The following is a 12,964-nucleotide window of genomic DNA, read 5'->3' on the forward strand; positions in this document are numbered from 1 at the left end:
GAAATATATTGGTGTTGGTTCGTAGGGAAGGAATGGTACCTTGTATGGGTGAAGGCTGAGAAAAGTAGCTGGTGAAGAGAAAATCATAAAATAATGTACACGATAATTGTTACAGCTACTATAATGAATATGAGATTCTAAAGGTTATCATTCTAAGGAGTCTACTTGAATTAATATCTTTTGACTGAAGGTACTTTTTGTCCAAGCCGGCGTGCGTTGCGCACTATCCCGCCGCTGTGAAATAAATCCCAGATTCATAAATATATTTGTAATATCAGAATATATCTATTTGATTCTTTCATCACGATCTACTCGATCATTTGATAATTCTTCTCTGATTTTATATCATACTCTTTGTTTAATATTAAGCGGAGTGACAGAGCGGGGTCTCCCGATGCAGACGATATTTTGGAATATAAGTACCACAACAAGCCATGGAGGAGGCACTTCCAGTTCAGGGAGGTTCTACCGTCTCCTTGGACACGGCTGTTTTCGTCTTCTCCCTCTTCGATACCGGAGCTTTGTTGTTCCTGCTCGTCTACTTCGTATCCTTTTTATTTGTTTTTTAAATTTGCTATAAATGTGTCTTCATTAAGGCGGGAGGTTTGCCCGCTTCCCCCCAGGTCTGTCTCTCACCGTTCTCGTCGAACTAGAATCATCTTGGCGATTTTTAGATTAAAGGTGAAATTATGGTCTAATTGGCAGTTGGTCTGGTCAGCCTTTTTTTTTTAAGGCAAAGTACCAGTTTGGCTGCGCCTTGTGTTACCATTGGAATATGAGTTTGGTCGAGGGGGATTCCGTATTACATAACAAGAGAGGCTTAACATGCTTGGAATATTTGGTTTATTATTATACGGTGATGTGATAAGACTCACAAAATTAGCAGGTATTTACCATATCAGCCCAGGCATTCTAAGTCGTATTTCTTATATAAGAGGACTTACTGGAAATAATTGTTGTATGTTATATTAGGCAATAATTCACATGTATTATATGCCTTTTTTTACTGACGTGTAAATGAATTCAGAGAAGAAGTGAAAGTAAAACTGCACGAGACAAAAACCATAGCAGAAAAGAACAAAACCTATGAACAATTTACCTAAGTAATCCCAGCAGCTTAAATGTATTCTAATTTTCAAAGTTTATTGATACATACAATGATTTTTGGTTTACCTGTAGTATGGCATACGTCCAGATTGTCCATTGGTATAATTAGAAATGATTCCCGGCTCTTGTGCATTTCCTGTTTGCTAAAGCATGGAGTGACCAGAGATTAGGTGTACACAGCGATCATAACACTCGCATAATGAAAAAGTGAGTCAGTCAGTTGCCTCCTGTCTCTTTAACTCTTCAGTTGTCTCATCTCCCCAACCATCCCATTTTATGTGCCAAGATATTGTAGTCTTCTTGATTTAAAGGTATTACTTCAGCCATTCTAATACGATCAACTGTGAATAATTTGCGTACTCCAGATGCAGAAAAGCAGTTCTGACATTCCCTTGGCATCGTATATCTTGTACTTTCAAAATTTTTTTTTTTGAAAAATGCTTTTTAACTGTGCCTCTGCCACCAAGGCTTGTGGCACACACCTGGCTGCTGCATATAGTTTCCATTGGGAAACAGACTGCTGAAGTATTGACTGTTGTCATAGTCTTCTCGTCCCAATCAGCAAAGCTGTGGAATTCTTATCCTTCTTTCATCTTTCCCTTTCAACAATATCTTTTAGAGTCATGTCTACAAACACCCGAGGAGCTCTGATTAATTTTTCATTCTTTTTTGCTCGCCCAGTTTTCTCTTGTGATTACCATAATTAATTGGGACTTATTATATAATAATAACCTTTGCCATCTGTCACTTTAAAAATGTTTTTACTTTAAATTTTTCAGTTTGTCAGTATTCTGTACATTAAGATATATTTTTCAGTATACTTTAAGATCAGTACTATAATGATTCATTATTTCCTTAACTTAATATCAGGTTATTACATTATCTGATTTGGAATGTGATTATCTGAATGCTCAACAATGCTGCTACAGGCTGAACATTGTAAGTACTGTATTGTGTTATGCAATATTTTTCTATCAATGTATAGTTTGTACAGAACTGTGTGAACTTTTTTAATTACAGAGGCTTAAGAAATAGATAAAAATCTGCTTGGTCAGTCAGAAAAAAATCTTTATTCAGAATATAGGTATTTCTTTACTACCAAATATCATGAAGACTTTCAGATACCATCCCTTTTTCCATTTATAAGTATGAACAGTCTGTAAGCTACAGGATTTTCATGTAGGTTCATTTATGCTTATAGAGTGTATGTATATGATAGGAATGCTACAACAGAACCTGTTCTATACTTGCAACAAACCAAATTACGTTTGTATTGTAATATTAGTGTTATTAGAAAGAGAAATGTAAAAGGAGGTTGCCGTTTGAAAGTTGAAGCGTGGTATTACACATTTCATGAACACAATATACAAAATTTACTGTAATGAGGAATTCACTTGCTAACAAAGAAATCCTTTGTATTTTGTTCCTTAAATGTGATGGTTATGTAACTTGAGATATACAAGCCTTAAAAAAGCTCATGAGGAAACAGTTGAATTACAATTTTCACTTGTTGGTCATTGCATTTAGAAAACATTAGAAAAGACTCTGAACACCACTGTAGGTTAATGTAAAAAAATACATTGCGAGTTCTGTGTAATGACGATTGTCAAACCAACATCCCCATGAATATATGGCAAAGGCACATCATCCCATCAAAGGTTGGTCTAGTTGTCCCTGTCTGTAGGGTGGATAACGTGAAATACTAAATAATATGATAATTGTAATAGTAATATCAATATTGAAAATGTTGATAATAATATGGTATTGTGTAAATGTTCAAATTGAAAGGGAATGAAATGTATTAAATGGAAATGCTAGGAGAGTGAACTTATTTTGGTCTGAAGGGGATCAGGTATATAAGATGGTGGATAGAAGAAAGAATAGGATTTATATGACTGCTCAAGCAGCATTTCAGCACTCAGAAAATGCCCATGATAAAGTTGTCATGGACATGAATAAATTTTACAGAGCTGATTATATGTAGAGTAGGTAAAGCTGAGAGAAGACATAAGGTTTTTTTGCTTACTTGGGCATATGCTAGGATAAGCAAATGAGTGAATATATGGTTTAGGCTTGAATTCTGTTATTTTTGTATATATCTATAGAGGTGGAGTTGTAAGGGAAATTGTGGCAATTACTATCAAGAAGTAAGATATGAAGATGGAAGTAAGTTCACATGTTTAGAAAGATCTGTAAATAGTTAAACAGCAGAATTTTACGACACTTGTCAAGTCCTCTACCATGGAACAGGAATTTTAGAAGGCTGAAGTATCTTAGAAGAGAGATGTATAGTTTGATGTCATAAATGGAGAATAAGACATGGGAGAGGATATGCCATCTTAAGATTGTTAATTATATGCAGAGGTACAGGGCAAATGACTGCAGCTCTTAGGAAAGTTAGGTTAAAAATGTAAGTTAGGGCTGATGGAAAGTGTAATTTGGCTTAATTTGAAAAGGATTGAGGCATATGTATACAGTGGCAGATTAACAAGGGAAAATTGTTGTTTTGCAAAGATTTTAGATGCATGCTAAAAAACTGTTTTATTGCTAACGTACCGTTAAAGTTTTTTGCTGTCATTTGTTGCCATTTGCTTGTTTTCAGTGGGTGATCCCCAAGATGGGAGCGCATCTTCTATTGTCCCTTGTGTTTCTCCTGACGGGCCACTACTACCTCTTCTTGGCTTCCTTACCCCTTGCTGCATTTATCATACGGGAGTATGTTTATCAACACTGGTTTAAGCATGTTTGTGGAGATATGAATGAATATTGGAGGAAACTTTGCATGGGTAACCTCAGTGTTAATATGAAAAGTTATAGATAAGACATACTTTGATAAAATATGATGCACTTGGCAAGTTAACTAGGTACTCTAATGATTATCTTATGGCAACCATCTTTTTTCAAATTTCTTTATATAAACTGACAAGTATTTTCTCTTCTATCTGTATAAGCAGTGATGATGGATTTAGGTATTTATATTTTATTGTATGTTTCCTTACCTATTATTCAGAAAACTATACAGTACTTACATCCACATTTAGGAAGACATTTCTCCTGTGTACAGCTTGTGTGTTCATATAAAATGTTTCTGTTCTTGTTGCACATCACCTGAAAGTATCCATAGGTGTTTCTTTGAAAATATTTCCCCATTTTACACTGTTTATAGTATTGTGCTTTTCACATAATTGCTTTCTCTTAGTAGTAATTGGTAGGCAGCCACCAACCAGGAAGGTATATTACCCATACTACCCGCCTGGGTATCAGGAGTGTCATTGACAACTGCATTGTGAGCCAGCACTTCAGTGTTTATCAAGTTGCACTCCTGTGACCCAGGTAGCTGTCATTTCTTTCTGTTTCACCTACTTGTGGACTGCTGGCATTTTGTCCACAAACATACAATCTCTCCTTGTCTCACATAATACTTGACAGTACCATACAATCTCTCCTTGTCTCACATAATACTTGACAATACTTACAGAACTCATTCTTCCTAACTTTGGATTTTTCTGCAGAGTGCTATGTGCTAGCCCTGTCTTTTGGCAAAAGGATAGGAGCAATAGATAGAAGTAGTAGGTAGGAACATTAGACAAGAGCATTAGGTAGGAACATTAGCAAGGAATCATTAAGTAGAAGTAGTAGGTAGGAACATTAGGTAATTGTTGATGGTGTGAACATTAGGAAGGAGCCTCTGAAAACACTGCACGTGCTGCCCTTTGCCAGCTGCCTGTTAAGGGTGAGGCACTAAAGGCTAAGAAGTGGCACTGGAGCTCACTAGTTATAGAAACTCTTTTGCCATGGTCATCCCCTCGATGTAGTTCCCAAAGGGAACAGGTATCAGAGATATAGATAGATAACTTTCTCTTTAACACTCTTAGGCCTTTTTTCTCATTTACATTTTTATTAATCTGTACCTTTTTGCAGCTCCATATTTTACTTTATCATCTTACTTCTCATTTCTTGTTATTCTTAGTTCCTATCTATCTATCTGTGTGTGTATATCTCTGATGCCTGTTCCCTTCTGGAGTCTCCATTACTAGTAAACTATAAGTGCCACTTCTTAGCCTTTAAGAGCCTCACCCTTAACAGGCCACTGGCAGAGGGAAAGCCTTGCACAGTGTTTGCAGAGGCTCCTACCTAATGTTCTTACTGACTACTACTACCTAATGTTCCTACCTAAACCTTTCTAAAATTCATTGCTTCATTTTTATACTTGTAGGTCTTTCTTCCCACTTTCAGGCTTTTCATTTATTTCTAGCTGCTTGAAATATACTTTATCATTTAATGTCTCTTTTCCTGTGAATGTGTTTTTAGTGTAATCTGCATAATTACATATTTGATTTCTGGTACCTATAGTACTAATTCTTTTGAATCTTTATTGAAGTCTAGTTCAGCCCTGGTTCGGTCATGATATTAGCTTTCTTATTATAAAGGATATCTAGGTCACAATAGAGCTTATCTAACCCCAAAAGTCTTCACTCTTATGGCTTTAATTACACTATGATGTAAACAGCTCCAAAAATTAACTGCCCTTTGGCTGTATGTCTATTTCCTAATATTACATCTGGGCTCTTTTCTTGACCTCTTGTCATATTTGTCTTTCTTGATTCAAAATGCTTCTCTCATTCATAATCAAGATTTGCACTCAAAATCTCATGCAGTATTTTTCAGTTACATTTCCCTTAGCTTTTGGTATGTCAGCATGGGTAATCTTAAAGTTTCTGGCCTTTACTGATATTTCAGATTACTAAGCTCTGGCATCAGTTTGGTGGCTCTTCTGCATATGTTTGCTCATATCTGTATGCTTTTTCTCATATAGAGGCCTTATCTGATTGATATATTTAACAGGGGTCTAACTATGCTTGTGTATCATATTCTAAAACATGTACTGTCTGCATGTTTGAAGGCTATTATTCTTAATATGAATTTTGCACTGTTAACTTTTTTAAGATGTAATGGTCGGAACTCAATCTGTTGTCTATGGTCACTCCCATGTCCTATTCTGAGTCCGATCTTTCTATTGGTGTAAGACACTGTTTACATATTGCCATTACACTGTTTTAATATTGACATTTAGGTACTCCAGATTTATCAGTGCTTATAGTTTCGTACTTCTTTAGTTGAAATTTTAAAGCCATTTTTCACACTAGTTATTTATACAGGTAATATCTTCTAAAGAGCATGTTGTCATTCTTTATCTGGATGTTTAAAAAAATCTGCATTTCATCTACATTTAGGAAAAGATCACTGGTTTTCAGGGATTCTTTTATAGTTATAATTGTCAGTTGACAATGCACAATTCCCTGCTATCATTGTCAGTTGATAATCTAATGTCACTTGCCCTCTTGTGAATTCCCAGCATATTTTTGATATCACCAGTTATCCACAGATGTCACCAGCATTCTCTCACCATAACTGCAGAAAATATCATGCCTGTCATCCATAGGTATCATAGTTAAAATGTGTTTATTGTGTGAGGACCCACTCTTTCTTAAGTAAAACTGCCAATGAAAATTTAGTTAATTTTAGAAAAGGAAACACTTTATGTAGTATTATTGCTTATATTTTGGTGTAAAAATAATTATGGTTGCATTTGAACACTCTTTAGCGTGACATGTTCGAGTAAGTTAGGGTTCTTCTGCTTGGTTTCTTGTGCTGTCAGGGATGGGCAGGCCTTAACTTTTCTTTCAGTCACTTTACAGGTCCTAGGAGACATTAATCTTGGCCTTCCAGACTTGGGAAGAGCTGATTCCTTAAACCATTTCATCAACCTTTGGACACTTTGCTGGCAGACACCTGTTTGCCAAGCGATACATTTCAAATTATGCTCTGGTTTTGATAAAGCTATCTGCTGGAATGTCTTCCTTCATTGCAATTCTATGGGGCATAATGGGTTTGCACAAGAGCTAGGTAATTGCAGACAGTCTTGGATAAAAAAATACCTATGTGAAGACAAACAAAACAGATACAAGCCTCGTGATTACTAGATGCAAACCATCGGTTATGGCACATTATTATCTTTATTGCCAAACATGTAATTAGCACTGTTGATGCACGACTTCAACTTAACGTATTTCACTTGCCAGGGGTGTCTTTAATAGATATGAGGTGCTTTCTGCATTAAGTTAACATCCTCTCATCCTTTACATTTGGCACAGACTATATATATGGTTTTGTTGTCTCCATCTTAAACTGTACATTTCGGTATTAGTTTTCGTCTCCATCTTCTCAAACCTTACATATTGGTATTGGTTTCTGTCTCCATTTTTTAAAACTTTAAATGTCGCTGTTGGCCACTGTTGTTTCCGTCTCCATCTTCTTAAACCATGTGTTGGTATTGGTTTCTGTTTCCATCTTCTTGTGCATATGAAAAAGAAGACATTTTTTTCCTTCATGAAAGAGATAGATTGGCATTTATAAGGATACTTTGAAAGTTATATACTGAATGTTTTTCTGTCGGTGTGGTCCACTGCTGTGTGAATAATGGTGGATGTTGTGGTTGACATGTTTGGTACCTCATATTAAGAAGTGAGGATGGGGAGACCTTGTTTGTGTCTGTTAATTAATTTATGTTTCACAGCCTAGTCTCATTTCACATATAGTCACTACATTGGTGGTAAATAAGATGAATATTTTTGAAGATATACTACAGAATCACACTTAAAAAAGTGATGAATGAGAGTGGATGGCATGGGTGGGGAGGATATTGAAAGTTTTGTTTCTTTTGTTGAACTTAGTGATTTTTCATTGCATATTTATTTCTTTATACAGACACAGCATCGGTGGTGTATGATTTGGATGTTCATACTTGGAAATATTTCACTCTTTCATGCTTAAAATGTGTGAAGGGTTTTGGCTGGCAAAATTAGAGAGGATACTGGATGTGTGTTTTCTTTTAAAATATTTTTTTTTTTTCTTTTTTTATACCTCGTCGCTGTCTCCCGCGGTTGCGAGGTAGCGCAAGGAAACAGACGAAAGAAATGGCCCAACCCCCCCCATACACATGTGCATACACATGTACATACACACGTCCACACACGCAAATATACATACCTACACAGCTTTCCATGGTTTACCCCGGACGCTTCACATGCCTTGATTCAATCCACTGACAGCACGTCAACCCCTGTATACCACATCGCTCCAATTCACTCTATTCCTTGCCCTCCTTTCACCCTCCTGCATGTTCAGGCCCCGATCACACAAAATCCTTTTCACTCCATCTTTCCACCTCCAATTTGGTCTCCCTCTTCTCCTCGTTCCCTCCACCTCCGACACATATATCCTCTTGGTCAATCTTTCCTCACTCATTCTCTCCATGTGCCCAAACCATTTCAAAACACCCTCTTCTGCTCTCTCAACCACGCTCTTTTTATTTCCACACATCTCTCTTACCCTTACGTTACTTACTCGATCAAACCACCTCACACCACACATTGTCCTCAAACATCTCATTTCCAGCACATCCATCCTCCTGCGCACAATTCTATCCATAGCCCACGCCTCGCAACCATACAACATTGTTGGAACCACTATTCCTTCAAACATACCCATTTTTGCTTTCCGAGATAATGTTCTCGACTTCCACACATTTTTCAAGGCTCCCAAAATTTTCGCCCCCTCCCCCACCCTATGATCCACTTCCGCTTCCATGGTTCCATCCGCTGACAGATCCACTCCCAGATATCTAAAACACTTCACTTCCTCCAGTTTTTCTCCATTCAAACTCACCTCCCAATTGACTTGACCCTCAACCCTACTGTACCTAATAACCTTGCTCTTATTCACATTTACTCTTAACTTTCTTCTTCCACACACTTTACCAAACTCCGTCACCAGCTTCTGCAGTTTCTCACATGAATCCGCCACCAGCGCTGTATCGTCAGCGAACAACAACTGACTCACTTCCCAAGCTCTCTCATCCCCAACAGACTTCATACTTGCCCCTCTTTCCAAGACTCTTGCATTTACCTCCCTAACAACCCCATCCATAAACAAATTAAACAACCATGGAGACATCACACACCCCTGCCGCAAACCTACATTCACTGAGAACCAATCACTTTCCTCTCTTCCTACACGTACACATACCTTACATCCTCGATAAAAACTTTTCACTGCTTCTAACAACTTGCCTCCCACACCATATATTCTTAATACCTTCCACAGAGCATCTCTATCAACTCTATCATATGCCTTCTCCAGATCCATAAATGCTACATACAAATCCATTTGCTTTTCTAAGTATTTCTCACATACATTCTTCAAAGCAAACACCTGATCCACACATCCTCTACCACTTCTGAAAATATTATAATCCTTTATTTATGATGTTACTAAAGTCCTCCATCACTCTGGGATTACATGAATAAATAATTTGGCTCAGTTATTATGAATTTTCCCCTATCTTTCTGGTATTGGAAGAGACCTAAGTCATCCAGATGTTCAAACATCATTTGATGTCAGTGGGAGCAGACTGAGGCTTAATACACATATAACAGTGAGGAAAACATTTTGCAGAGTGACTATTCAAAGATTTTTCTTAATGGTGTACTTTGGTCTTTTATCTCTTGATTAATTCCCTTTCATGTCTTCAGGTACACCAAAGTTCCTACAGGAAACTTTGGAGTGTACGACCCAACAGAGATTCACCGCATGGGCCAGCTGAAGAACCACATGCGAGATGCAGTTATTGGTCTTGCATATTACCTTGTTTTCTTTTTTATATATTTGTACTGGTAAGTAGCCTTTTTACTTGTATCCACATTGTTATATATTCCTATTAGTGTTCTCCTAATGCTCTTAATGTTATTCATATTAATAAATTTCAACTAAATCTCTTTGTATATATTAGCAGAAAGTATTTGGAAGATGCTGTTGTGTAGTAGAAATATAAAAAATATATAGATGAGTTAACAGAAATGGATGAGGATAGTAGGGTACAGAGAAAAGGAATTAGAAGTTACATCTCATTGAAATATTCTTACTTATAATTCTTTTTTTTTCATAAACATTTTCTTAGTTTTTTATTCATTACTAAAGTATTAGAAATGATAATTCTTGACATATTCTTAACATCTGCTGTGGTTAGGTTTAAACCATCTCTAATAGGTTGGTGAACATCAGCATTAAAATTTCCTAATCAACCACACTACTTCACCACAAATGAACTTCAAGTTTGCATTTCACAATTTATGTTTGTCCTGTTAGGTTGTATATTGTTATGCTTCTATCAACAGTATCTTTCTTTAAACTGGATAGCACTTTTGTGGTAAGGAAACGCTCAGAATATTTCCCAGTCCACAGCTTCTGTAGATCTGCCCCTTCCTGCAAAATCTTTGCAATTACCTCCCACACCACCCCCATCCATGAGCATTTTAAACAGCCTTAATACAGACTTTCTATCAGAGAAACATTATTTTATCATCAGTGGCCAGAAAAGAGTACAGTATTATTGAGGAAACTCTGCTCCAAAGGAGTCCATTCTTTCTGATACTGTGTTGAGCGCACCTCAAAGCTGTAGAAACTCAAGTTCTGGTGTTGTCTAATAATAGTATATATATTCAATTAATTTTGGAGGGAGACAATGTAAGGGTCTAGTCAGTACACTACAGAACTAGTTTAATATTTTCTTAAGAGCACCTCGTAACTAAGGTTAATATGTCTTTCATTAATCTAAGGTAGGGAGAATGTACAGTAGTTCTGCTTTGAAAAAGGACATAAAATTCCAAGGAAATACTCATTGTTAGTGATTATTAGTTCCACCTAGTAAAAGGAGAGGCAAGGGTCATAGCCACATGATACTAGTCTACAAAAAAGTACTACTGTATATATTGAAAACTATTAAAAAGTGATGGTCAGTAGCCTTGATATAGGCAGTTAGTGCAACATTACAGCACATAATAATCTGATATGTTGCCACTAAATATTTCTAATTGCCTCTTGATTGTTTAAGTCTCTTGGAGGCACTTGTTTGATGGTTATTCACCTAATTGATATCTTCAAGGCAGTGGATTCCCTTACCAGTGCTATGATATGGGAAGAAGTCCCAGTACACAAAATTACTTTTATAATTGTATTTGCTGGAATCAGTTTATAATGAAATTTTATTTATTATTCATTATACATAATCACTGTTTTCCACATCAGTGAATATCAAGATAAAAGTTTATGCTTTATATTGTTTTTTCCTTTACAGTCTTTTGACACATCTCCTGCGATCAAATCCTGTGGCCAAACCAGACTACGCAGATGATACTGGATTGTAATTTATTTGTAAGCTTTTCTTCACGTTTAAGAATTCTATGTAATATGTAGATTTCAGTGCAATAGTGAAATTGGATAAGCTGTTACGTCACAAAAAACTCTTGATAGTGCTTTGAAATAATGATTGGAAGTTTATTTCCGAAGTATTTATGAATTTAAGTATGAGGTTGTAAGTAGCAATATCATAGTATTCATGAATTTAATCTCATGTTATTTTCACTCAGAACAAAAGTATTATTTAATTTAGCTATATCTTAATCTTACTCTATGTGTAATAGTAATAACAAGTGGTTGAAAGCAATGAAATATATTTAAGCTAAAGTAATTATTGAGACTGAGTAGCTTCCTGGAAATATTTACCAAATTTCCTTGGTGTTATAAAATGAAAACTTTATGGTGGGGATTCTTCAGGAACAAAGATGTTAAAAATTTCAAGAATCATTTATCATGAAGAGTTGATAGCTAGTAATATGTATCTCAATCAATATCGATGGAATGAACTTCGTTTTCTCATGAAGTCACGTAGTATTATGAGGGAATGATGTAAAGGTCCAAATCATCCTTTCTGTATAAATTCAATTTTGCACATACAGAATACAGTCGAATTTCTCAAATCTGGCAACCATGAGGTCAAGCAGCAGCAAGATTTCAGAATTTTCTGGAATTTGGATATCCTTCATGCGAAGGAGACCTAAAAACAGATCGAATAAAGTATAGATTACCCTGTCGAGTTTCTTGTCCCAATTCATAAGTATACATGCATTTCAAACATTATAACTGCAATAGTTTACTGTACCTATGAAAAAAAATCTTGTTTTCAATATAGACTAAAGTAGTGATAGGTGGTAGTGCCTATGAAGTGCTAGGAATGACATTTGGTGCAGTTGATGCTGAGTAAACATACATGTCATCTTGCTCCTGAGAGGTTGCTATTTCCATACACCTTGTCAACAAAGAATGTCAGCAACTTTTCTGGATTCTATGTCATAAATCACTGAGGAGCCAACACCAAAACATTTGCACAGGTTATGCACTGAAATGTCCTTCTCAAATAATGTCTGTCAAAGTTCTGCTTTCTCCAGATTTGTAAGCGATACAATGGTTAGAAATCCACTTATGGAGATGGAGAAAGTGATATCATTATATACAGAGCATGAGACGAAGAAGAAAAGCAGCCTTAGTAACCCTCAACTCAGGTCTAAAGCTCTGAAGATTTATGAGCATTTATGTATAGAAGACAATGTAGCTGAGTCAGAGGCACTTCAAGCAAATAATGGATGGCTAAGTAAGTCTATTAGATGTCAGAAGCTACCTAATGTGAAGGCAATAGGAGAATATGCCAGAGATACATGTGATTTCTTTTTGTGTAAGGTTTCCGCAGAATATAAACCCTGTATAAAGTGAGAAATGGACAACTTCTGAATTATTCAATACATTGAAAAAACTTAAACTGGTATTTTTGTTATACAAAATGGCTGATTTCCCCAAACATTTCGGATAATAGAAGTTATACTGTACAAGTAGTACACTTGAACCTCATATGCGATTCATTTATGTACTAGTACATTTGTGTTTAAAGTGACACGCAAAAACA

At 36.1% G+C, this 12,964-nt stretch overlaps 1 protein-coding gene across 2 annotated transcripts; it reads left to right on the forward strand.

The window, feature by feature from the left end:
- The first annotated feature begins 389 nt into the window (after positions 1-389).
- cnir (cornichon-like protein) lies at positions 390-12,820 on the forward strand. 2 transcript variants are annotated; one of them, XM_071685555.1, is made up of 6 exons: positions 390-545; positions 1,978-2,046; positions 3,710-3,822; positions 9,702-9,842; positions 11,303-11,379; positions 12,453-12,820. In XM_071685555.1, exons 1-5 carry the CDS (start codon positions 435-437, stop codon positions 11,370-11,372), a joined length of 504 nt encoding a protein of 167 aa, XP_071541656.1. In that variant the 5' UTR covers positions 390-434; the 3' UTR covers positions 11,373-11,379; positions 12,453-12,820. The 2 variants fall into 2 exon arrangements, with proteins under 2 accessions (XP_071541656.1, XP_071541655.1); XM_071685554.1 differs by lacking the exon at positions 12,453-12,820 and having other exon boundaries at positions 11,303-12,094.
- Positions 12,821-12,964: the final 144 nt, after the last annotated feature.

The sequence above is a fragment of the Panulirus ornatus genome, chromosome 40, assembly GCF_036320965.1.
Source record: "Panulirus ornatus isolate Po-2019 chromosome 40, ASM3632096v1, whole genome shotgun sequence".
NCBI classification, from domain to species: domain Eukaryota; kingdom Metazoa; phylum Arthropoda; class Malacostraca; order Decapoda; family Palinuridae; genus Panulirus; species Panulirus ornatus.

Bases quoted from the DNA above. Each gene is read 5' to 3' on its own strand.
- cnir (XM_071685555.1), top strand. From the start codon at position 435: ATGGAGGAGGCACTTCCAGTTCAGGGAGGTTCTACCGTCTCCTTGGAC. The intron at 546-1,977 runs GTATCCTTTTTA...ACTTAATATCAG, and splicing joins TGTTCCTGCTCGTCTACTTC to GTTATTACATTATCTGATTT. The intron at 3,823-9,701 runs GTATGTTTATCA...TCATGTCTTCAG, and splicing joins GCTGCATTTATCATACGGGA to GTACACCAAAGTTCCTACAG.